Source organism: Theropithecus gelada, chromosome 7b, assembly GCF_003255815.1.
Source record: "Theropithecus gelada isolate Dixy chromosome 7b, Tgel_1.0, whole genome shotgun sequence".
Lineage (NCBI taxonomy): Eukaryota > Metazoa > Chordata > Mammalia > Primates > Cercopithecidae > Theropithecus > Theropithecus gelada.
This window is the reverse complement of record NC_037675.1, coordinates 5,450,168-5,476,333: the sequence shown is the minus strand read 5'-3', so window position 1 is coordinate 5,476,333 and position 26,166 is coordinate 5,450,168. Positions and strand designations below refer to the sequence as shown.

At 41.1% G+C, this 26,166-nt stretch overlaps 1 protein-coding gene and 1 non-coding gene across 3 annotated transcripts in view; both read left to right on the top strand.

Moving 5' to 3' along the window:
• The window catches only part of WDR93 (WD repeat domain 93), a 52,061-nt gene that overhangs the window by 9,097 nt on the left and 16,798 nt on the right, over positions 1–26,166 (top strand). For both annotated transcript variants that reach the window (XM_025392975.1, XM_025392974.1), the window contains exons 2-8: positions 873–1,217; positions 2,407–2,599; positions 5,023–5,087; positions 11,532–11,610; positions 14,751–14,866; positions 16,689–16,727; positions 21,337–21,421. In XM_025392975.1, the coding sequence (XP_025248760.1) occupies positions 912–1,217; positions 2,407–2,599; positions 5,023–5,087; positions 11,532–11,610; positions 14,751–14,866; positions 16,689–16,727; positions 21,337–21,421 (883 nt within the window). In that variant the 5' untranslated portion in view covers positions 873–911. The remainder of the gene's footprint in view (positions 1–872; positions 1,218–2,406; positions 2,600–5,022; positions 5,088–11,531; positions 11,611–14,750; positions 14,867–16,688; positions 16,728–21,336; positions 21,422–26,166) is intronic.
• LOC112629663 lies at positions 13,991–14,097 on the top strand. The gene has a single exon (XR_003120740.1). It is a non-coding gene; the product is annotated as a U6 spliceosomal RNA (small nuclear RNA).

Sequence of the window (26,166 nt, the reverse complement as noted above, 5' to 3'; positions counted from 1 at the left end):
AAGTGCTGGGATTTTGGGCATGAACCACCCCACAGGCCGTACAATTTTGAATTTTCTGAAGTAAAGATTACTCGTTCTCTTCTTGTAGACATGAACTTTCTTTGTATACATATACAGACTTTCATATATTTATAAGTTGATATATACATATCTATGTGTGTGTATACACACACACACAGAGTGGAGATAATACACTGTAAATGTTTTTGTAAATATTTAATTATCATCCACAGGAGCAATAAGTATTTCATTCCCCAAATCTGTGGCGCAGATAGAAGTGGAATTTTATGGGTCTTATTTTGGTCAATTCTTTTTTTAATGTCTCAAACATTTCTGGAGGGTCTTGAAAAATCTCATGGGCCCTGAGCACTGTGTCTGCAGAACTCCTGGGCAGCAGTAGTGGGAAAGGAGAAAAGGGAACAAATCAGTCGGGATTGGGAGTGCTTGAACTGCATCCGATTGGGGGTGAAGGAAAGAAAGGGAGGAGAGTTGTGGCTCACTGCCCACCTGGCTTGGGCACAGCCATCTGTAGAGAGAAAGGAATGAGGAGAAAGCATAAATTGTAGGAGAGAGGGTGAATTGTATTTGGGACAGAAAGACATCCTCCCTCCTATCAACAAGGGTATCAAATTCCTCTTTCCTTCTTAGTACACATCATCTAGGGTTGGCCTGGAAAATACCGCCTCCTCTAATGTCCTTACTAATATGAAGAGCATATCCTAATAATGTGGTAATAGTCCTCTGGTAATTAAGGAAAATGCCAGTCTGTGGAATAAACAGTCCCTATTGGCTATTGTGCTAGAAAAGGGTGGTGTGCTATCTTCTCATTGTTTCCTTTTTTCCAGAATTCCTTTGTTTACTTCTCTTATCAGCTTTTCAGAGTTTCGTAGAGATTCCCAGTGCCACCTTCTATGATGTCATTCCCCAGAGGAAGTCAGACCCAGAAGATAAGGCACCCCATTGGTACACGAAAGGGACCATTGGAGGTGCCACCCCCAACAGAGAAGGACTGGCCTAAAGACGATGAAGAGGATAATGTCCTTGTGGATCCAGATGAGGAGCTGGATTCCTTGCCTCAGCCTTATCGTATGATCAACAAACTGGTGAACCTTCTGTTTGACCAGTCTTGGGAAATTATTGAAGAAAGGAACGCACTGAGGGAAGCTGAGAGCAGCCAGATCCAGCCCACCGTCTTCCCTCCACTTGGAGAAATCCAGGTATGGAGTAAGCAGTTGACCAGGAGCCCCTGTTTCTCAGCTGAGTGTTAATAAATGAAAGCCCCTGATCCAGGAAGGAATTCCTACCAGAAAGCTGCATTCAGTAAGTCAGTGCATGTTTGAAAGATTAGAAGCATGCTGATGTTGATTAAAATGATCTGGTAATTGCCTGGGGAAATATGGGGCATTCTGGTTAATTGAATATTATCCTTTTATATTCAGTGGTTGTTACTGAAAAAGCTTCTTTTTTTTTTTTTCTCTGTCCCCCAGGCTGGAGTGCAGTGGCCGGATCTCAGCTCACTGCAAGCTCCGCCTCCCGGGTTTACACCACTCTCCTGCCTCAGCCTCCCGAGTAGCTGGGACTACAGGCGCCCGCCACCTCGCCCGGCTAGTTTTTTGTATTTTTTAGTAGAGACAGGGTTTCACCGTGTTAGCCAGGATGGTCTCGATCTCCTGACCTCGTGATCCCCCCGTCTTGGCCTCCCAAAGTGCTGGGATTACAGGCTTGAGCCACCGCGCCCAGCGGAAAAATCTTCTTAATGTATTCATCTACTCTCTTGCTAGATGGCTAAGGATCTGCCAGTGCCTTGGCTACCGTTCTTCCCACAGTGCACTAGCTGAATAAAGTACAGTGCCTTTGGTCATGCCTAGTGTTGTGAATATGCATTTATTCTCAACTCCCTTGTTTTCTCTGTTCTCTTTGCCCTAACAGTGAAATACTATGAATTTCTTGATGTTTAGGCAAGAGTTTTAGATGAGCACTATGTTTGGGAATATTGTTTTTTCGGGGTTTTTTTTTGAGACAGATTTTCCCTCTTGTTGCCCAGGCTGGAGGCAATGGCATGATCTCGGCTCACTGTAACCTCCGTCTCCCAGGTTCAAACATTCTCCTACCTCAGCCTCCTAAGTAGCTGGGATTACAGGGATATGCCACCATACCCGGATAATTTTTGTATTTTTAGTAGAGATGGGGTTTCACCATGTTGGCCAGGCTGGTCTCAAACTCTTGACCTCATGTGATCTGCCCACCTTGGCCTCCGAAAGTTCTGGGATTACAGGCTTGAGCCACCACGCCCTGCCAGGAAATGTTATTATTATCTAGGAAGGACCCCTGACTGTCTCTGAAAGCTAACTCCTATTATTTGAAGATAGTGACAACTGAAAATAATATTTTTCCTTGTTTTCCCAGCTCAACAAAATGCCAAATTGTATGGCTGTTTCCCAAGACTATGTGTTTATTGGAGGAGCCAAAGGATTTGCAATTTATAATATCTACAATGCTAAACAAATATATGCATGGGAGAAGCTTAAGGTTGATGTCACTTCCATCTGGGCCACAGATTTGGGGAATGAAATACTTATTGCTCCTGTGGATGAAATGGGTATTGTTCTTCATCTTTCTTTTTAGCCTAATTTATAGGTACCTGTAGATTGTTCTCAGTTTAATCTCCTTTCGAGGTATGGGTGGGGCCAGGCATGGAGACTTCTCCCTGGTCATGTAATAGTAACTATACGTACAGAACAGGTATGGTGGGTCAGGTACTGTTCTACCATTCCACATGTGCTAGCCCATTTAATCCTCACGGCAGCCCTAGAGGGGAAGTACAATTTTTTATTCCTGTTCAGAAGAGGCAGCTGAATTATGGAAGTTAAATAACTTACTTGAGGTAACATGGAAAGTCAGGCTTCAAACCAGGCAGTATGGCCCTGGAGTCCACACCCTTCCAGCACTCAGCAGCCCTCTCATACAAACCAGAGCTTGCTCTTTTTCCTTCAGCCTGAGGATGAACCAGGCCTCCATGGGGAGTATGGTATGGAAAACTGTAGACAGTGTCCTAGATAGGTGAGCTGTTACTTTTGGTTGCCCGCCAAAAGCTAGGCTCCCTCTAGCCTGTCCTTATGTTTGGGTGAAACAGACTGTTACCTGTGGATATGAAGAGCTTTCCTGCTTTGTGGAGGATGAGAAGGCAGATGTCAGCATTGGAAGTGAGTGAGGAGGCTGTGTCATATTGTGGCAGACAGAGTGGAAAGTGTCTGCTCACTTGGAGATCATCTGTGAAGGCATGCATCTCTCTAGACATCAGGCTCTGCTCAACCAGCACAGGCACACTGAAGAACTTTCTGCAGGGGAGTGACCTGACCAGACTGGCATTTAAGAAGGGCACTCTGGCAAGAGTTTGAAAAAGGCAAAGTGAGAGGCAGAAAAACTATTGCAGTCATTGAGGAGAGAAAATTGTGAACAGCGGAACTAAGGCAGGGGCTGTTAAAATGAAAAGGAAGGCCAGGTGCAGTGGCTCATGCCTGTAATCCCAGCATTTTTGGAAGCCTAGGCATGTGGATCACTTGTGGTCAGGAGTTTGACACCAGCCTGGTCAACATGGTGAAACCCTGTCTCTACTAAAAATACAAAACAAACAAACAAAAAAATTAGCCAGGCATGGTCGTGGGCGCCTGTAATCCCAGCTACTCGGGAGGCTGAGGCAGGAGAATTGCTTGAACTCAGGAGGCAGAGGTTCCAGTGAGCTGAGATTGCACCATTGCACTCCAGCAATGGTGACAAAATGAGACTCCAGCTCCAAAAAAAAAAAAAAAGAAAAAGTGTACTGTGGTTATGTAAGATGTTAACATTAAGGGAAACAAGACAAGGGATACAAAGAAACTCTACTATTTTTGCAACTTTTTGTAAGTTTAAAATTAGTTCAAAATAAAAAGCTTAAAAAATGAAAGGAATATTTAATGGAGAAACTTAGGGAATGATGGAATATGCATATGGGTCAAGTAGTGGGAAAGTGTACTGGGGGGCAGTGAAGAAGAATGCCTCCTCCTTTGTGCCTTAGATAACTGGGTGGATTATGATGCCATTTCTTGATAACAGTTATGGGAAAATAAGATTTCAGGGTTCTGTGAGTTGAAGAATTCCATTTGAACATGTGCAGACTTGAGGCATCTAGGGATATATCTCTGTGGGAATGTTGATACTCAGAAGGAGTTTGATGTAAAGATAGGATCACACATTTATCACACTATATTATACTAGTTGATTTCAAGTCTGTGTAGCCCTCAATATGATGAATCTGAAGGTAGACTGTCTTGGTGTCCCTAGCACATTTGTTAGCATGAATCTGGTATCCCATGAATCTGTATTGGGTTGAGTTAGACGTTCACCTACAGTGGGCCAGATGCCTTTACAAGGTTATATTATAGTGTAGAAACGCAAGTCATAAGTATGTGGGAGGCACCTCAAGAAAGAAGTAAGAAGTCATTATGGGTGATGTTTGTATACTGGAGCCATTAGGTTAAATGGGAATTAGATTAACATATTTACTTACTAATTCAACAAAATTAACTGCATGAGGAGCTTGTTGGGATTGAGAGGCAAGACACATCGAACAGTGAGCTATGATCCTTTCCCTCAAAGAATCCATGAATTCTCAAGCGGAATACAGTACATTTGCAGCAAACAGTTGGATAATGGTGTGAAGCAGTAAGGGATGGTATGCTCAGACAGATAGGAGTCAACAAGTGGATGGATGTAGCCCATGTCTTACAGGAGATGTCTGGGAGATGCCGGTGGAGTCGGGGTAGGTGGAGAGGACCCAGGAAGGAAAACAACCTGAACATTTCAAGTGAGGGGTGGAGGAAGACAGGGAGACCAAGAGCAGCATAGGCAGTGGAGGGGCTGGGAAGGAGGCCTAAGAATGAGCAAGCTCATCATGTTAAGTTCACAAAGTCAAATATAAAAAATTCCAGTTCCTCTTCAGCTCAATTGTCTGTCTTACATTCTCACTTATTTTTTCTGTTTCAGGTATCATTAGACTCTTTTATTTTTATAAGGAAGGTCTTTACCTAGTCAAAGCCATCAATGAAGTGGTGAGTTCCTATTCTTTCACCATTAGCTGGGCCAAAAGCTGTAGCAAATTAAGTTTACTTTTAATATGGAAGCAATGATAGCTGGCCTAGATTAGAAAGAAATAGAGACTTCCTTGGCCAGAGAGCCTCCTCCAAAATATCCAATTAAAAGATCCCCCACCATCAAAGGGTGCATGCTGAATTCCTTGGATTTAGTTACCCTGTTGTCAAGAAAAGAAAATTAGCAAAGGAACTCCAGATTTTTCTTTTGAGAATCAGACCAACATATCTAATAAGTACTTAAAAGTCCCTAAATGTCCTAGGCTGTTTCACATTCCCCATCCCTTGCCCATGCTGTTCCTTCTGCTTCAAATGCTCTCCTCATCTCCCTGCCTGCCTTTTCTCCCCACCAAAATTTACCCCATTCTTCAAGACCAGCTCAAATACCTCCTCTAAGATACTTTCCCTTATATACCCAAGAGGAGCTGATCTCTTTCTGCTTTGTGCCACTGACAAAGAGAACACAATTTCTACCACAGTGTTTCCCACACCCTCTACCCTAATTTGTTCATACGACTGCTTCTCCTGAGGGAAGAGGATCTGTCTTATTTACCTTTCGAATCCCCTTTTCCCAGATCATTGCCTACAATACTGTAAGTTTTCAGAAATTATTTTTTAAATCAGTGAATTCCCAAAAGAGAGGGTGTTGCTCAGAGTATGTTTTTTTTTTTCTTAAATAGAGACAGAGTCTTGCCATGTTGTTGCCCAGCCTGGTCATGAACTCCTAGCCTCAGGTGATCCTCCTGCCTCAGCCTCCCAAAGTACTGGGATTACAGGTGTGAGTCATGGTAGACTTTTTATTATAATTTGTCTTCTAAGAAATACTATTGATGGGCACCAAGGCAATTCAGTGGGGGCCAAAAGAAAGTATTTTCAGCAAATAATGCTAAAACACTGGAAAAGCAAATATGGAAAAATGAACTTCAACTCTGCTTCACACTATACATAAAAATTAATTTGATAGGGATTTTAGATCTAAATGTAAAGGCTAAAAACATTTCTTCTTGAAAAAAAAAAACACACACACACAGAAGAATTTTTTTTTTTTGCCACCTTGGGGCAGGCAGAGATTTCTTAGGACCATGAAAAGCACTAATCATAAAATAAAATATTAATATTGGACTTCATTCCTCACACCATATACAAAAAGTAACTCAAAATTGATCATATACCTGTATGTAAAACCTAAAACTATAAAACTTCTAGACTGAAACATACGAAGAAAGTGATCCTGGGTTAGGTAAATATATTTTAGCCACAATATCAAAAGCATGATCCATAAAAGAAAAGGTAAACTGGACTTTATCAAAATTTAAAACTTCTGAAAAGATATTGTTAACAGAGTGAAAATACAACCCATAGACTGGGAGAATTCATTGAAAATGACATATATGATAAGGGACTTGTAACTGGACTATATAAAGAACTCTCAAAATAAGGAAACGATGTAACTTTTTTTTTAATGGACAAAGGATTTGAAAATAATTCACCAAAGAAGATATATTGAAGGCAAATAAGATGCTCAAGATCATTAGTCATTAGGGAGGTAGAAATTAAAATCACAATGAGATATAATTACACATGTATTAGAATCCTCAAATTAAAAACACTCACCAAAAATAGGTCAGGCATGTTGGCTCATGCCTTTAATCCTAGCACTTTGGGAGGCAGGCAGGTGGATCACTTAAGGTCAGGAGTTTGAGACCACCCTGGCCAACATGGTGAAACCCCATCTCTACTAAAAATACAAAACTTAGTTGAGCATGGTGGCAGGCATCTACATCCCAGCTCAGGAGGCTGAGACACGAGAATCATTTGAACCCGGGAGGCAGAGGTTGAAGTGAGCTGAGATTGCGCCACTACACTCCAGCCTGGGTGACAGAGCAAGTCTGTTTCAAAACACACAGACACACACACACACAGACACACACACACACACACACACACACACACAAATAAAAAAATAATAACAAAAGAAAAAATAAAAATAAAAAAAGGAAAATAAAAAATAAATAAAAACACTCACCATACCAAGTGTTGGCAAAGATATGCAACAATTGGAACTCTTCCTATGCACTGCTGGTGGTAAAGTATAATAGTACAACCACTTTGGCAGTTCCTTCAAAAGTTAAACATGTACTTACCATGTGATCCAGCCATTCCACTCCTAAGTATTTACCCAGGAGAAATGAAAGTGTATGCCCATACCAAGGCTTGTACATGAATGTTCATTGCAGCTTTATTTGTAATGGCCAAAAACTGGAAACCATCCAAATGTCCATCAACAGGTGAATGGATAAGTAATTGTGGTGTATCCATACAGTGGGATATACTATTCAATAAAAGGGAGTGAACTATTAATGCATATAACAACATGTATGAATTTCAAAATAATTATGTTAAGTGAAAGAAGTCAGATAAAAAATACATAACTGTATGGTTCCATTTTTATAAAACTGTAGAAAATGCAAACTAATCTAGTGATGGAAAACAGATCTGTTGTTGCCTGGGGCAATACAACACAGGCAGGAAGAAACATTTGGAGGTGATGGATATGTTCACTGTCTTGACTGTGGTGTTGGTTTCAAGAGGTACACATATGTCAAAACTTATCTAATTGTACACTTCAAACATGCTGTTATGTCATGATACCTCTAATAAAGCTGTTAAAAAATTTTAAATTTCTGCTCATCAAAAGATGCTATTAGAGTTCAGTCAGTAGCAGGAGCAGAGAGCAGACCCCAGAGAGCCCTGAACAGCCCCACCTCCACCTGGCCTAGTGACAGTCACACCCTGGAGGAGCTACAGCTGTCGCAGCTGGCCCCAGTCACCATCACCACAACCCTGAGCAAGGAGGCTGAGACCCAGCAGCTGCCAGTCCTCAGCAGTGCCCACATCCGTACCACAAAAAGTGGTTGCTAGGGTGGCTAGGACAAGAGGGTCATTGCAGTGAAAATTTCGGAAACAAATAATTCAATGTCAGGAATGGATATGGTTTCATCAACAGAAAGGACATCAAGGAGGTGTATTTGGACAGCAGACAGTCATAGAAGAATAACCCCAGGAAGTGCTTTCCCAGTGTAGTAGATGGAGTTTGAGGTTATTGAAGGGTATGGAGGTCGCAAATGTTACAGGCCTAATTGCATTCCCATGCAAGGCAGTAGATCTGCAGCAGACTAACCATTATGAATGCTGTCTGCGTCATAGGGCCAGTCCTCCACTCACTCACCAGCTGAATTATCAGAATAGTGAGAGTGGGGAAAGGACCAAGGATCAGAGAGTGTTCCTGAAGGCCAGGCTCAACAGCTGGCCCAGGCATGGGTTTCTAGCTTGTGGCGACCCTGTGGGTACCCACGTTATTGTGGTGCACCACTATTGTGGCTGTGACAACCAGGTGCCCACCGTATTGCAGCCGTCCTTTGCAGGGAGAAGTGATGGAGGTGCTGACAACCAGGGTGCAGGAGAACAAGGTGGACCAGTGACACAATCCTAGACCACAGTTCTCCAGGGCCCCTTCTCACCAAAGACAGCTTAGAGAGGTCAGCAATGAAGAGGAGAAGGAAAATCAAGATGAGACACAAGGTCAGCAACTGCAACTTCAGTTACAGATGTAGGTGTCCATGAAATCCTAAACCCCAATGTGGCAGAGACAAAAGCAAGGGATCCACCAGCTGAGAATGCCTTGGCTCCTGAGGCTGGGCAAGGTGGGGGTGATTTATTTATTTATTTATTTATTTATTTATTGCCTGTTAACCAGATAACCAGAACTAATTACATTATCAGTGCAGCATCTGGTTTTTAAAAAGCCAAACTACAAACTGCTAATAAAGGCCTTAAATAATAATAATAATAATAATAAATAAAATAAGAAAATATAAAAACAAGCCACAGACTGGGAGAAAGTATCAGTTTTTTATATATCCTTTATATATATTTCTATATCCTTTAATGTATTTGTATCCAGAATATCCAAAGAACTCCAAATCAATAATAAAAAGATCCAATAAAAGATGGCAAAAGACTTAAACTGACATTTACAAAAGGAGACAGGGTTTCGCCCCATTGCCCAGACTGGTCTTGAACTCCTGGACCCAAGCAGTCCTCCCACCTTGACCTCCCAAAGTGCTGAGATTACAGGTGAGGTAGTATCTTACAAAGTTAAACCTGTGATACATCAAGCCCATTGTTAGAAATTTACCCAAAAGAAATGAAAACATTTGTTCACAAAAAAATTTGTACAAGATGTTCTTAGCAGCTGTATTTGTAATTAAAAAAAAAAAAAAAAAACATAATCAAGGCCAGGTACAGTGGCTCATGCCTGTAATCCCAGTACTTTGGAAGGCTGAGGTGGGCGGATCATGAAGTTAGGAGAACAAGACCATCCTGGCTAACATGGTGAAACCCCATCTCTACTAAAAATACAAAAACTTAGCCGGGTGTGGTGGCACACACCTGTAGTCCCAGCTACTTGGGAGGCTGAGACAGGAGAATTGCTTGAACCCGGGAGGCAGAGATTGCAGTGAGCTGAGATTGCACCACTGCACTCCAGCCTGGATGACAGAGTGAGACTCCATCTCAAAACAAAAACAACAAAAAAAACATAATCAGAGAACAAATAAAAATTTGTGGTAGACTAAGTCAATGGAACACTAATCAGCAATAATAAATAATAAACAACTGATGATTAAAAACAACACAGCAGATGAAACTCAGAAACATCAAGTTGAATGACAGAAGCCAGACACAAAAGAGTACATTCTAATTATATGAAACTTAAGACCAGGTGAAATTTATCTGTGTTAGTGATGGAAAGCAGAACACTGGTTGCATATGGAAGTGTAATTGGCTCAAATAGGCATAAGGTAACTTTCTAGGATAATGGTAACGTCCTATACTTTGACTGGGTATTAGTTACATGGACGTATAAGTTTGTCAAAACTCATCAAGTTATGCATTTAATACCTGTGCCTTTACCTATATTTAAATTTTATCTTTAAATAAACTCTCCTAAGAAAAAAAAATACTGGGAATGTCCCACAACTCATTTTATGAGACCAGCATAACTATGATATTCAAATTATCAGCGACGTTACAAAAAAAGTACTGTTGGTGGATTAAAACACCCAAAAATGTTTAAATTCCATTAATTCATAATCATATATTTTAAATACTTTATTATCGCCTTTGGAAGTTGTGAGGGCACAAACTCAGTATTCTGAAAACTGATAAGGGAAAGAATCAAGCTTTTATCCTGACTTTTTCATATGGGCAACCAAATTTCAAGGCAACCAAATAGTTGATGATGGAAAGATCTTCCTTATAGAAGAATTCTAACAAATGCAGAAGGAATGATAGAACTGAGGTATCCTACTCTTGTTCCCTATTACAAAGAATGGTCTAGGCAATAACCACCAATGGCTGATGGGGAAGTTTGTAATAAAGGAGTCAGGATGATAACTGTTCTCAATTGTCAACCTTAACATTACTAAAAGAGAGACAACCAGCTATTATGGGCCTTCTGATATGATGCAGTAGGAAGGACACAGTGCACCTGTGGAGTGTTCTTCCCAAAACATTGAACCTAAACCTAGTCAAAGCTGTAGATCTGATTATCAGTTTACAGGAAATACAGGAACCATGGAGATGCAATCAGTTCAGTTCACAATGTGAAAAATTCCATAGGGCAAATGACATGGTTTCTTCAACAAATAAATGGCAAACAGAAAAACAAACAAGGGAGCTAATATAAATTAAGAGACTTAGGAGATATATTAGTCTGGGCATGGTGACTCATGCCCCTATATTCCCAGCACTTTCAGAGGCCAACTTGGGAAGATCACTTGCAAGCCAGGAGTTCAAGACCAGCCTGGGCAACAAAGTGAGACTCCATCTCTCCTAAAATTTTTAAAAATTAAAAAAAAAAAAAGCATAACCATTCACATTGAGCCTCTCTGACCTTATCCACAATTTGAGCAGGTTTCATACTAGGGTTACATTCAGTCTCTACCATAGTCTAGATAGAGCCTTTTGTCCAGCAACTACCAGAGTTTTCAGTGTCATGTAGAATTTATTTCAATTCAGTTGAATAATTGGATGCCAGCATAGGCTTTAGGGTTTGCACACCTGACCAGGAGATCCAATAGTATGCCAGAAGTCACCAGGAGTATTTAAGAGACCAGGAAATAAGTTCAAAAACCTTACATAGAAAAGCGAGTTCTACTTCTTTACATACCATCTTGTCCAATTCCTGTACAAAAATGGGAAGTATGAAGCAGTTTGAAGCATCTTTTCATGTCCCAAGCTTTAAAAGGATCTCTGCTCCTGGGTGCAAACCACAGAGAGCCCTGAAATACATTCTCTGTTGGCAGGCTATGCCTACTCTATCGACATCTCTTTTGTTTTCAGGATGATACCAGCAAGCAAACTACCTGTATAAAGATGGAGGTCTCTCAAGGAGGAGACTTTGCAGCCTTCCTCCTACAAGGCAAGATTAACCAAAGACTGTTAAGGTTCAGATTTTCAGTCTCTTCCAAATGATTGCTTTTGTCGCTCCAAATCTTTTATTTAGAAATTATTTTCAATTTAAAGAAGAGTTGCAAAGAAATTACAGAGTTCCTTTATGCCCTTCACCCAGCTTCCCTAATATTAATGTTCAACATGGCCACACCACATTTGTCAAAACTAAGCAAATGACATTGGTACAGTACTATTAATTAACTCTTAACTACAGATTTTGTTTTAAATTTCACTAGTTTTCCACTCATCTTTTTGGTTTTTTGGTTTTTTTTGCTCCAAAGTTCAATCTGGGATACCATATTATATTTAGTCATTGTGTCTCCTTAGTCTCCTCCTATCTGGGATGGTTTCTTGGCCTTTCCTCATTTTTCAAGGCTTAACATTTTTAAAAAGTACCAGTCAGGTATTTGGTAGAATATCCCCCAATTTCAACTTGTCTGATATTTTTCTCATGATTCAACTGGGGTTAAGGATTTGGGGGAAGATACAACAGAGGTGACGTGCTTTTCTCATTGCATCATATCAAGGGATACATTATAGCAGCGTTACTCACTACTTCTGATATTAACCTTGATCACTTGAAGTGGTGTCCGCCAGGTTTCTCCACTGTAGAGCTACTGTTTTTCCCTACATATCCTCTGTAAGGAGCAAGTCACTAGGTCCAGACCACACTCAAGGGGAAATGATAGAAATACCACCTCCTGGCCGGGCAAGGAGCACTTTGGGAGGCCAACGCGGGCGGATCACAAGGTCAGGAGTTCGAGACCAGCCTGACCAACATGGTGAAACCCCGTCTCTACTATAAAAAAATAATAATACAAAAATTAGCCTGGCGTGGTGGTGCACACCTGTAATCCCAGCTACTCAGGGAGCTGAGACAGGAGAATCGCTTGAACCTGGGAGGCGGAGGTTGCAGTGAGCCGAGATTGTGCCATTGCACTCCAGCCTGAGTGACAGAGCAAGACTCCGTCTCAAAAAAAAAAAAGAAGTACCACCTCCTGGACCGGATGTGGTGGCTCACGCTTATAATCTCAGCACTTTGGGTGACCGAGGCAGGCGGATCACCTGAGGTCAGGAGTTCAACACCAACCTGGCCAACATGGTGAAGCCCCATCTCTACTAAAAATACAACAATGAGCTGGAGGTGGTGGTGGGCACCTGTAATCCCAGCTACTGGGGAGGCTGAGACAGAAGAACCGCTTGAACCTGGGAGGCGGAGGTTGCAGTGAGCTGAGATCGTGCCCCTGCACTCCAGCCTGGGCAACAAAGAGCGAAACTCCATCTGAAAAAAAAAAAAAAAAAAAAAAAGTATCACCTCCTGGAGGTAAGAGAATCAAAGAATTTTTGGACACGTGTTAAAACCACCACAGTAGTTAATAAACACTTGAGGGAGATACTTTGAGATGATGCTGATGTGCTGTTTCTCTTTAATGTTTTACCCACCAATCTTAGCACTCATCATTGGATCTTGCCTGCTGCAGTTATCACTGGGATAATAGAACATATTTTATACAAATGCTTGTTGCCTTGATTTTTAACCTTTAAATATTTAGATAGATGGTATATGGGCCTCTATTTTATACTGTTGTCCAAGCCCCTTCCAATGTCAGGTATTTAAGGAAGATATGCATTTTATTTATTTATTAATCATTATTATTATTATTATTATTATTATTATTTTGAGAAGGAGTCTTGCTCTGTCACCCAGGCTGGAGTGCAGTGGCATGATCTTAGCTCACTGCAACCTCTGCCTCCCAGGTTCAAGCGATTCTCCTGCCTCATCCTGCGAAGCAGCTGAGATTACAGGTGCCTGCCAGCACGCCCGGCTAATTTTTATATTTTTAGTAGAGACAGGGTTTCACCATGTCGGCCAGGCTGGTCTCGAACTCCTGACCTGAGGTGATCTGCCCGCCTCGGCCTTCGAATGCTAGGATTACAGACATGAGCCACCACGCTTGGCCAAGGATATGCATTTTATAATGCTTTATGTATTCAAGGAAACTTTTGCACCATCTCTACTGGTTTCCTGAGGCTGTCATAACAAAGTACCACAAACTGGGCAGCTTAAAACAATAGATATTTATTCCCTTAGAGTCCTGGAGGCCAGAAGTCTGAAATTAAGGTGACCAGAAGATTACTTTTTAAGAAAAAATTTAGCCAGGATCCCATACCGTGGGAGAACAAACTTTCCCAGGTTAACATCTCCTCAAATATTGGTCAGAAGAATTCTTTAGGTACATCTTTCCCAATTCTAACCCTTCCTCAGACACACTCCTCTCAGTTACTGATTCTGTATGTGCTGCCTTCCTCCCCAGACAGGTAAAACTAAAGGCAAAATGTCAGTGGATGTGATCGCTTCAGCGGCACATATACTAAAGCTGGGACGATACAGAGATGATTAGCATGGCTCCTCTGCAAGGATGACACACAAATTCATGAAGCATTTCTTTTTTTTTTTTTTTGAGACAGAGTTTCACTCTGTTGCCCAGGCTGGAGTGCAGTGGCCTGATCTCGGCTCACTGCACCCTCTACCCACTGGGTTCAAGCAATTCTCCTGCCTCAGCCTCCTGAGTAGCTGGGATTACAGGTGCACACATCACCACGCCTGGCTAATTTTTGTATTTTTAGTAGAAATGGGGTTTCACCATGTTGGCCAGGCTGATCTGGAACTCCTGACTGCAGGTGATCCGCCCACCTCGGCCCCCCAAAGTGCTGAGATTACAGGCATGAGCCACCATGCCCAGCCCCATGTTTTTTTTTTAATGTCAATGGAATTTACCATTCACAACATAGAAAACGTGGGGGCTAGGCAGGGCAATTTGGTTAAAACATCATGTTGCATGAGTGCTGTTAGTGTGAGAAGCCCCTGTTTCCCTTAGATAGGTGATGGTGGGTTGAGGGGATAACTCTCCATGGGAAAGTTATGTGGGGCACGAGGACTTGCAATAACCATTGCAGAACTACTTCTCCTTCAGTGTGTCAAAGTTGCCTGCTATGGAGGTGGCTGATCTCTTTCCCAGCAGTTCTGAGAAGAAAACAGGCCATTTCTCAGAGGAAACTTGTGGCTGTCTTACAGTTGCTCAATGGTTCTCTGGTTTCCCAATGCAGGAGCCGGAGATATTTGGCTGGATGTGTATAAATTGCCCAAGGAGACTTGGCTCAAGAAAGTAGAGAACCCCCAACTCACTTCAAATCCAAAGAAAAAAGTCAGACAGCTGCAACTGGTAGGAAGTATCTCTGCTTTCAGCCGATATGTTTCTCCCTACCCCTGACCCACATCTAGCCTAAGTCCTTGGAAATTTATGATGAATGAGGCCTCTGGGCTATTATAGAGAGGACAACAGGAATATTGGCCCCTGTCTGCCAAGTCAGTTTCCTTTGGTTAAAATAATATATTAAAAAGTAAAGGTGTCTTCAGTAGTGGGAATCTCAGTATCTCTCTAGTCTAGGAGTTGCCTCTCCACTGAGACCACTCCCAGGCATTTCTCTGGAAGGAGGGTCTTTTGTCCTGACTCCTGCTTCACTGGTAATCTTTTTTCCCTCCTGGCTAAAATAATCTTTTCATGCCTCAAATTCCATTAAATTTTCCAGACTATGATATAAAGAGGTTGTTCTCAATATACAGATATATATATATATTTTCTATTATCCTTAGAAAGTAGAAAGTCTACCATTTCAGTTTATTTATATATGATGCCTGAGCCTTGTGCTATTTTTTGTTTCTGTTTTTGTTTTTGATTTTGTTTTTTGAGTCTCGCTCTGTTGCCCAGGCTAGAGTGCAGTGATGCTCACTGCAACCTCCGCCTCCCGGGTTCAAGCAATTCTCCTGCCTCAGTCTCCTGAGTAGCTGGAACTACAGGCACACACCGCCACGCCTGGCTATAATTTTTTTTGTATTTTTAGTAGAGACGAGGTTTCACTGTGTTAGCCAGGATGGTTTCGATCTCCTGACCTCGTGATCTGCCCGCCTCGGCCTCCCAAAGTGCTGGGATTACAGGCGTGAGCCACCGCACCCGGCCTGTGCTTGCTATGTTTTTAAAATGTAATTGCTCAGTAAATATTAAGACTTAATTTGCTTATCTATACAGTGTATGCTTATTATTTTTACTTTTAAACCACCAACATGAATATATTATTAACTGAGCACCCCTTTAAAACACATTGTATTGGGTGCTAAATAAATTAGTGAAATTATTAATGTAGGAGACCAAGATTGAGAGTTACATTCACTGCTGAGCACAAGTGGCTTTGAATAAATGCCATTCTCCTCAGTGAATGTCTTCATAATGGAGTGTAGTCCTATGTCCCTGGGAAAGTTACTAGCCCAGAGATCTTCCTCCTCTAAGCTATTATAGAATGTTATTATTTGTACCCATTTTTTGACACCTCTCACCTACTACCTAGGTTTTTAGTTATCTTGTTATACAGGAAAATCCTCTTGTCTTCAATGGATAATAAATTTCTAGATTGTTAAGACCATACCTTTTGCTTTTTATCAACAAATTCCGTAGTATCATACTTGGTACTCAAAAGATATATTTTTGTTTGGACTAATGTGTTATCCAAATAGGAAAAGCACCTTGAATAGGGTGGTTTCTCACCATAATTCACTTCTTTTTCATACACCAAGAAGCAGCCAATGAATGCCAGTTACAGTTGTAGTTCTTTTACTATGAATTATATTTAGAGTTACTTAAATGTAATTCTCAACATCACCGTTATGTTTTGCCAATCAGAAATATTTCCCTCAATTTAGATTCTTGAAATGGTGTTCTGACTGATCTCCTCAACTCTATTCATTCAGATTTCCTCTTATTATTAACTATTTCCTATTTCCCCAACTACTTTTTAAAATCCTGGAAAATAGGGATCGTGTGTTGAATTTCTGCAGACCAGAGGTCCACACAAATACTGACCCTCTATATCTATTGCATGAATTCACTCACAAGAGTAATTGAGGGGAAGAGAGAGCATGCCAGAAGATTAAAGGGGATGGTAAACATATATCAAACCTATTGTGAATTAATTTCTCATTTTTCTCCTCAGAACACCCTTGGTCTCACTTCTGCAGATCAGTTAGAAATGGTAAGAAACTTTAAAGAAAATCTCCAGAGAGACTTAAGGTTGCATTTTAGAGATTTTTAAAAAATTATTAATTCTTTTTTTTTTTTTTTTTTTTTGGAGACGGAGTTTCATTCTTGTTGCTCTTGTTGCCCAGGTTGGAGTGCAATGGCACAACCTTGGCTCATTGCCACCTCTCCCTCCCAGGTTCAAGCGATTCTCCTGCCTCAGCCTCCCGAGTAGCTAGGATTACAGGTGTGCACCACCACGCCCGGCTAATTTTGGATTTTTAGTAGAGATGGGGTTTCTCCATGTTGGTCAGGCTGGTCTTGAACTCCCGACCTCAGGTGATCCGCCTGCCTCGGCCTCCCAAAATGCTGGGATTACAGGCATGAGTCACCATACTGGGCCCAAGATTTTTATTTTTACTTGAACTTTACCTTAAATGTCAAATATGCTAATAAAATGTCCCACCTGGGCACTATTTTCAATTCTCAGTGACTTAATCTTGTGCCTCATATTCATTGAAGATGACCTCCTGACCCTGAGAATAGTTGACCCAAGTCATTTGGCCAGACGTGGCTTTACCTGAAGTTAAGGGAGCTTAAATTTCAGGGCGCCTCACTTGGGCCTCTGGAAGGGGCCCTAGCAATGTGTTCATATGGTTATACGTTTTTGTAAAATTAGCAAAGGTAACATATTTTAACTGTAATCACTTAATACCACTACCTCTTCACTCTAGCTTTCCTCTGTCACAATTTCCCCCATATTAGATGGAATTACAGTGGCTATGGGCATTTTGTGTTTATAGTTCTGTCTTCTTTTTCTTAAAAAAGCGTCCCATGAATCCTGGATTTGCCCCTACCAAAATAACAGCCCAATTCACCAAGCCGAGTGACTTGGGGATTTTGTGTTTGTTTTGGAATACCTTAGAGAACAGCGCAGGTTTCCTGGAGCTTCCTGGCTCTTCCTCTGAGACCAGGAACACACCATGTCTTCAGAAGGCATGGCTCTTGGAGGACTCAGGCATGTCAGTAGAGTAGTGGTGAATTTCTGAAATGGAAGTCTCTCGCTAGAGCCCTTTCTTTTTTCCCTTTTAAAGTTACATTAGGCCAGGCGGGGTGGCTCATGTCTGTAATCCCAACACTTTGGGAGCCTAAGGCAGGAGCATCTCTTGAGTTCAGGAATTTGAGACCAGCCTGGGCAACATGGCGAAACCTTGCCTCTACAAAAAATACAAAATATGGCCAGGCGGGGTGCCTCATGCCTGTAATCCCAGCGCTTTGGGAGGCCAAGGCAGGCGGATCACAAGGTCAGGAGTTCGAGACCGGCCTGGCCAACATGGTGAAACCCCATCTCTACTAAAAATACAAAAATTAGCCAGATGTGGTGGTGTGCACCTGTAATCCCAGCTACTCAGGAGGCTGAGGCAGGAACATCACTTGAACCTGGGAGGCAGAGGTTGCAGTGAGCCGAGATCGCACCACTGTACTCCATGCTGGGAGACAGCTGTCTGAAAAAAAAAAAAAAAAAAATTAGCCAGGTGTGGTGGCACGTAGCTGTGGTCCCAGCTACTCAAAAGACTGAGGTGGGTGGATGGCTTGAGCCCTGGAGTGGAGGCTGCAGCAAGTCGAGATTGCACCACTGCATTCTAGCCTGGGCGACAGAGCAAGACCCTGTCTCACAAAAAAATAATAAAAATAAAAATAGTTACATTATATTTCACATTATACAAATAATATATGAATGTATCACTCTTAGAAAAGTCCAGGAATTCAGATAAACAGCCCTCTCCAGAGGTAATCACCATTATTAGCTTGATGTGTGTGTGTGTGTTTGTTTGTTTTGTTTTTTGTATTTTTAGTAGAGACAGGGTTTCACTATGTTGGTCAGGCTGGTCGCAAACTTCTGACCTCAGGTGATCCACCCGCCTCAGCCTCCCAAAGTGCTGGGATTACAGGCGTGGACCACCGCACCCGGCCCCAGTTGATGTGTGTTTTCTATATCTTTAGTGTATATTTACATTCTTATATTTATTTTGAAAGCTATAGTTTTGCTTCATGGAATTGGAATTTTTTTTCTACATACGTGGCATCATACCGTGTATATTTTCTTACAAACTTGCATTTTTTTACTTATCAATTTGTTTGCACATTTTTTTCTTTTCTTCTTTTTTCATTTTGAAACAGGGGCTCACTCTGTCACTCAGGCTGGAATGCAATGGCATGATCATAGCTGACTGCAGCCTCAACCTCCTAGGCTCAAGCAGTCCTCCCGCCTCAGCTTCCCAAATAGCTAAGACTACAGTTGTGTGCCACCATGCTTGTCTAATTTTTAAAATTTTTTATAGAAAAATATATTGCCCAGTCTGGGCATTATTTCTTCTTAAAATATTAAGTAGACTTTACTACTAATGTGTCCATCTAGTCTTGGAGCTTTCTTTGTGGAACTACAGATTCAACTTCTTTAATACTATTCAGGTTACCTATTTCTTCTTGAGCAAACTTTTGTACCTTGTGTCTTTTGAGTAATTTGTTCATTTTGTCTAAGTTGTCAAATTTATTGGCTTAAAGTGGTTCATAACATTCCATTATTATCCCTTCATTGTCTTTAAAATCTATTGTGATGTCATCCCTCTCATTCCTGATATTGGTAATTTGTGTCTTTTCTCTTTTTTTCTTAATCAGTTTGGCTAAAGGTCTGTCCATTTTATTCATCTTCTCAGAAGAACAAGATTTTAGTTTCCTATATTTTTCCCTTTTGTTTTTCTGTTTTCTATCTCACTGATTTCCAGTTTGTTTTTATTATTTCCTTTGTTCTGCTCACTTTGGGTTTAGTTTCCTCTTCTAATTTCTTCCTTTTTTCTCTTTTCTTTTTTTTTTTCTGACATGGAATATCGCTCTGTCGCCCAGGCTGGAGTGCACTGGCGCAATCTTGGCTCACTGCAACCTCCGTCTCCCAGGTTCAAGCAATTCTCTGCCTCAGCTTCCTGAGTAGCTGGGATTACAGGTGCCTGCCACCACGCATGGCTAATTTTTGTATTTTTAGTAGAGAAGGGTCTCACCATCTTGGCCAGGCTGGTCTTGAACTCCTGACCTTGTGATCTGCCCACCTTGGCCTCCCAAAGTGCTGAGATTATAGGCGTGGGCCACTGCTCCGGTCGACTAGTAGATTTTTAGAAGTATGTTATTTAGTGTCCAAATATTGGAAATGTTACAGATAGCTTTTTTTTATGGGCTTCTCATAAAATCCATTGTGATAAGAAAATCAATTGTGATGGGAAAACATACTTTATATATTCGAATTATTTTAAATTTATTTAAATTTATTTTATTCCCACAAGGTCGATTATCTTGGTAAATGTTTATATGCATTTGAAAAGGATGTTTCAAGACCAGTAAAGCTGTTATTGGTTAGGCTATTCAAGTCTTCTATCTCTTTCCTGTTTTTCCTTTTATATCCTTACTATATTCTTACTGCTTTTCTGTTTACTTATTCTGTACTTATTGAAAAAGGAGTTTCTAAGATTGTAGATTTATCTTTTTCTTCTTTCACTTTTACAAATTTTTGCTTCATATATTTTGAAGCTTTGTAATTAGATGTTTAACAATTTGGAATGTTTTGTCTTCGGATGAATTGATTGTTTTGTCATTATTTACTGACCCTTTGATTCCTGATATTCTTTGTTCAGAATTCTTCTATGTCACATACTAATAGGCCACCCGAGCTTTCTTTTGATTCATTTTAGCAAGATATATCTTTTTCTGTACTTTTGTTCTTATACATATTTGTGTCATTATATTTAATATAGTCAGTTTCTTCTTTTTCCCTATGGTTTCAGATAGTGTTTCATAAAATGAATTTCTTGGCCATGTGTGGTGGCTCACACCTGTAATCCCATTACTTTGGGAGGCAGAAGCAGGAGGATCATGTGAGCCCAGGAGTTCAAGATCATCCCGAGCAGCATGGCGAGACCTTGTCTCTGCAAAACTAAATTAGCCGGTTGTGGTAGTGCACACCTGTGATCCCAGCTATTCAGAAGGCTGAGGTGGGAGGATTGCTTAAGCTCAGAAGGTCGATGCTGCAGTGAGCTGTGATTGTTCCACTCTACTCCAGCCTGGGTGACAGAGCAAGATCCTGTCTTAAAAAAAAAAAAAAAGTTTCTTTTTGACCTCATATAGTTGGATCTTGCCCTTTCTAAAAAATTGTTTCAAAGACGGAATCTCGCTATGTTGCTCAGGCTGGAATGCAGTGGCTATTCACAGGCACAATCATAGCATGTTGCCACCTCAAACTCCTGGCCTCAAGCGTTTTTCCCACTTCAGCCTCCAGAGTAGCTGGGACTACAAGTATGTGTCACCAAGGGTCTAGCCTTTTTATAGAGTCTGACAATCTTTGCCTTTTAATTGGGGTTATTTAGACCATATACATTTAATGTGATTATTTACATGTTTGGGTTTAAATCTACAGTCTTGCTATTTACTTTTACAATATTGCTATTTACTTTCTATTTGTCCTATCTCTTTTTCTTCTTTTTCCCCTCCTTTTCCACTTTCTTTTAAAATTAGTGTTTTTAATTATTCTATTTCCTCTATTCTCTTGGCTTATTAACTATGCCTTTTCCTTATTTTAGGATACAAATGCTTGTTTCAAAGGAGACATTAAATTGAGTCTTCCAGTTTACATAATGAAGATCAAACCACCTAAGCCGGTTACAGGTAAGTGTGATTCAAATCTCTCTCCTTTTGCCATTGATTTATCTGTTCTTTCCGCCTTTCTCCACATGTCTTATCTTTTCAATTTATTAGCAACAATATCAAAATTACAAACATAGTTATGAAGAGGAAATTTTTTTTAAACTCATAAGCTCTGAGACATAAAAACAAAAAATGTAAGTAATGCATTTGTATTACATACAGTTAACTAACAGAATTGGAAGGTCAGGAAAGAAAGGTGTCTTTTCTGAATTGCCAGGATGAGTTCATTTATTCCTACATTTCTGTGGTAATTCATTTGACTGCTGGTTGTAATACATTCATTCCTACATTCCTGTGTTCATTTATTCATTATTATTTGCTGAATGCCCATAATGTACCAAGCACAAAGATGAGTAAAACACCTCTCCTCTCCTGCACTCTAGAAGCTGATAGTCTGCTAAGGGAGAATGACAAGAAACCACCATAGTAGGATGTGATAAGTACAGCAGTGGGGACCATCAGGGACTGTGAAAACTCAGGGTAAGAAGCGACTGACTTGCTAGGGAGTAAGCAAAGGTTTTATCAAAGAAAGGGACATTTGGGCAAAGTTTCAAAGGATGGGACTTGGTCAAGAGGAGCAGAGAGGCTAGCTATTGTAGGCAGCGAATACAGAGGATATCCTCTCAGCATTCACACAAGATCACAAAGACATATCTATAAGAATGTTCACTCCTGGTGGACTAGTAGTTAGGATTAAAAAAAAAGAAGAAGAAGAATGTTCACTGTAGCATTATGCACAGAGGTGAATAATTGGTTAAATAAAATCTGGGCAGTGCGCGGTGGCTCATGCCTATAATCCTAGCACTTTAAGAGGCCAAGGTGGGCGGACTGCTTGAGCTCAGGAGTTCAAGACCAGCTTGGGGAACATGGCAAAACCCCACTTCCACAAAAAATACAAAAATTAGGCAGAGTGGCTTGCACCTGTAGTCCCAACTACTTGGGAGGCTAAGGCAGGAGAATCACTTGAGCCCAGGAAGCAGAGGTTGCAGTGAGGTGAGATTGTGCCATTGCACTCCAGTCTGGGAGACGGAAGTGAAACCCTGTCATAAATAAATAAATAAATAAATAAATAAATAAATAAATAAATATCTGGTACACTCATACAAAAGAATACTTTGCAACCATTAAAAAAACAAAAGAGAGGCCAAGTGTGGTGGCTTAGGCCTGTAACCCTAGCACTTTGAGAGGCCAAAGCAGGAGGATCACTTGAGCCTAGGAGGTTGAGGCTGCAGTGAGCTATGATCACACCACTACACTCCAGCCTGGGTGACAGAACAAGACCCTCGTTCAAAATCAAGAACAACCCCCCAAAAAGGGAAATGAGAAAGGCGAAGAATAGACAATTTTCTCTTGTAAAAGAATGTAGTGGTCAAACTTGCTCTATCAATATTTATTATAAAACTGCAGTTATTAAGATAAAAAATAGATAAGTGAATAATAGAAATATAGATGAAATATAGAAATATAGATAGATAGAAATAGCAGAAAGAAAAATAGAGGAAAAATAGGTGAATGAAACAGGATATAGAGACGAAAATAGACCCAGGCATAAATGGACACTTGATGCATTACAGAGGCAGCACTGCGGAGCACTGGAGAAAGGGTGGTCATTTCAATAAGTGGTGGTGGTGGTTTATATGGAGACAAAAATAAAACTTAACCCCTGCCTCATGCCATACACAAAACTAAATTCCAGAAGAACTGTAGAAGTAAATATATGAAAGGCAAAGCAGTAAAGCTTTTAGAAAATAATACAGCCTTTAGGCCCGGTGCAGTGGCTTATGTCTGTAATCCCAGCACTTTGGGAGGTCAAGGCAAGTGGATCACTTGAAGCTAGGAGTTCAAGACAAGCGTGGCCAACATGGCAAAACCCCGTCTGTAGTAGAAATACAAAAAAAAAAAAAAAATTAGCTGGGCATGATGGTGTGCACCTGTAGTCCCAGCACTTTGGGAGGCCGAGGCAGGCAGATTGCTTGTGAGCTCAGGAGTTTGAGACCATCCTGGGCAACATGTAGAAACCCCATCTCCACAAAAACCAAAATACAAAAATTAGCTAGGCATGGTGGCGTGTGCCTGTAGTCCCAGCTACTTGGGAGGCTAAAGCAGGAGAATTGCTTGAGCCTGGGAGGCAGAGGTTGCAGTGAGCTGAAATTGCGCCATTGCACTACTGCCTGGGTGACACAGTGAGCGAGATGCTGTCTCAAAAAAAAGAAAAAGAAAATAATATAAACAATACCTGTATCACCTCTGGGTACAGAAAGACTTTTCAAATAAGACACAAAAAGTACTTACAATTCTAAAACATTGAATAAATTTGGCTACATTAAAATTAGGAATTTCAAATCATTCAAAGACATCATTAAGAGGATGAAAGATCATCAAGCCACATAGATAGGTAGAAGTTATTTGCAAAACACATAAAACCCACTAATGGTTTGTGTCCAGAATATATGAAAAATTACTACAGATTCTTTTTTTTTTTTTTTTTTTTTTTTGAGACGGAGTCTTGCTCTGTCGCCCAGGCTGGAGTGCAGCGGTCGAATCTTAGCTCATTGCAAGCTCCGCCTCCCAGGTTTACGCCATTCTCTTGCCTCAGCCTCCCGAGTAGCTGGGACTACAGGCGCCCGCCACTTCGCCCGGCTAGTTTTTTGTATTTTTTAGTAGAGACAGGGTTTCACCGAGTTAGCCAGGATGGTCTCGATCTCCTGACCTTGTGATCCGCCCGTCTTGGCCTCCCAAAGTGCTGGGATTACAGGCTTGAGCCACCGCGCCCAGCCCAGATTCTTAAGAAAAAGAGAGATAATCCAGTACAAAACAGGCAACAGTATTGCACAGGCTATTCACAAAAAAAGATTATTTAAATAGCCAATAAACATGAAAAGGTGCTCACCATCATTAGTGTACAGGGAAGTGCAAACTAAAATCACAGTGAAGTAGCACAACACATTCACTAGGATGGGTAAAATTAAAAAGACTGACCACACCAAGTGATAGTGAGGATGTGGAACAATCAGTACTCCCATACATTGCATTTAGCAATGAAAACTGGTACAACCACTTTGGAAAATGGTTTGGTATTATCTAGTAAAGTTGACAATAATTTGTATCCTATGACACAGTATTTACACTGCTAGGTGATAGGGTGACAAACCATACCTGTTTGCCTGACTGAGGGGTTTCCTGGGATGTGAGATTTTTCAGTGCTAAAACTAGGAAACTCCTAAGCAAGCCAGCTTGAGTTTGTCACTCTACTTCTAGGAATGTACCCATAGATTTGCAAGCAAGTGTGTTCCAGGAAACATGTGCATGAATGGTAATAGCGACATGATTTTGAATAGCCCCAAACACAAAACAACTAAATGTTCATCAGTAGTAGAACAGATAAATTGTACTATATTTATTCAATGGAATACTATACAGCAACAAAAAATGAACAAACTGCAGCTACACACAGCAAAATGGATAAATCTCGTGAACAATGTTGAGCAAAAGAGGGCAGCTATAGAGTTAACACTGCATGGTTCCCCTTATGTACAGTTTAGAATCAGGCAAAATGAAACTATGGTGTTGAGGATGCATGTTTAGGTGATAAAAGCATAAATAAATGCAATGAAGTGGCTACCATAAAAGTCAAGAGAGTGGTTGCCACTCTTCCCAGAGAATTGTGATTAGAAAGGGGCCCCTGGGAAGCTTCTAGTGAGATGGCAATATTTTTTTTCTTTTTTTTTTTTTTTGAGACAGGGTCTCCCTCTGTCGCCCAGACTGGAGTGCAGTGGTACAGTCTCAACTCACTGTGACCTCTGCTTCCCAAGCAATCCTCCCACCTCAGCCTCCCAAGTAGCTGAGACTACAGGCACATGCCATCAGGCCTGGCTAATTTTTGTATTTTTTGTAGAGATAGGATTTTGCCATGTTGCCCGGCTGGTCTCAAATTCCAGGGCTCAAGCGATTCTCCTGCCTTGGCCTTCCAAAGTGCTGGGATTACAGGCATGAGCCACCGCACCCAGCCAATGTTCTATTTCTTGACCTGAGCAGATGATACCAGAGGTTTGCTTTATAATAACTCATTAAAATATATTAAGGTACATATTTTATGCTCTTTTCTGCATGTATGTTACACTTCACAATAAGAAAAAGGTTTAATAACTAAAATAAGCAACAATGAAGAGGATCTATAGTACTAATATGAAATAATCTCCAAAATATTTTAGTAAGTGAAAATATAAGGGGTATAATTTATAATAGCAATTCTCAAACTTTAGCTGCATCATACTCATTTGGAGAACTCATTAAAACCCAGATTGTTTGCCTATAGTGCCAGCTACTCAAGAAGCTGAGGTGGGAGGATTGCTTGAACCAAGGAGTTCAAGCCTAGCCTGGGCAATATAGCACAACCGCTATCTCAAAAAACAACCCAGGCCGGGCGCGGTGGCTCAAGCCTGTAATCCCAGCACTTTGGGAGGCCGAGACGGGCGGATCACGAGGTCAGGAGATCGAGACCATCCTGGCTAACACGGTGAAACTCCGTCTCTACTAAAAAATACAAAAAACTAGCTGGGCGAGGTGGTGGGCGCCTGTAGTCCCAGCTACTCGGGAGGCTGAGGCAGGAGAATGGCGTAAACCTGGGAGGCGGAGCTTGCAGTGAGCTGAGATCCGGTCACTGCACTCCAGCCTGGGCGACAGAGCGAGACTCCGTCTCAAAAAAA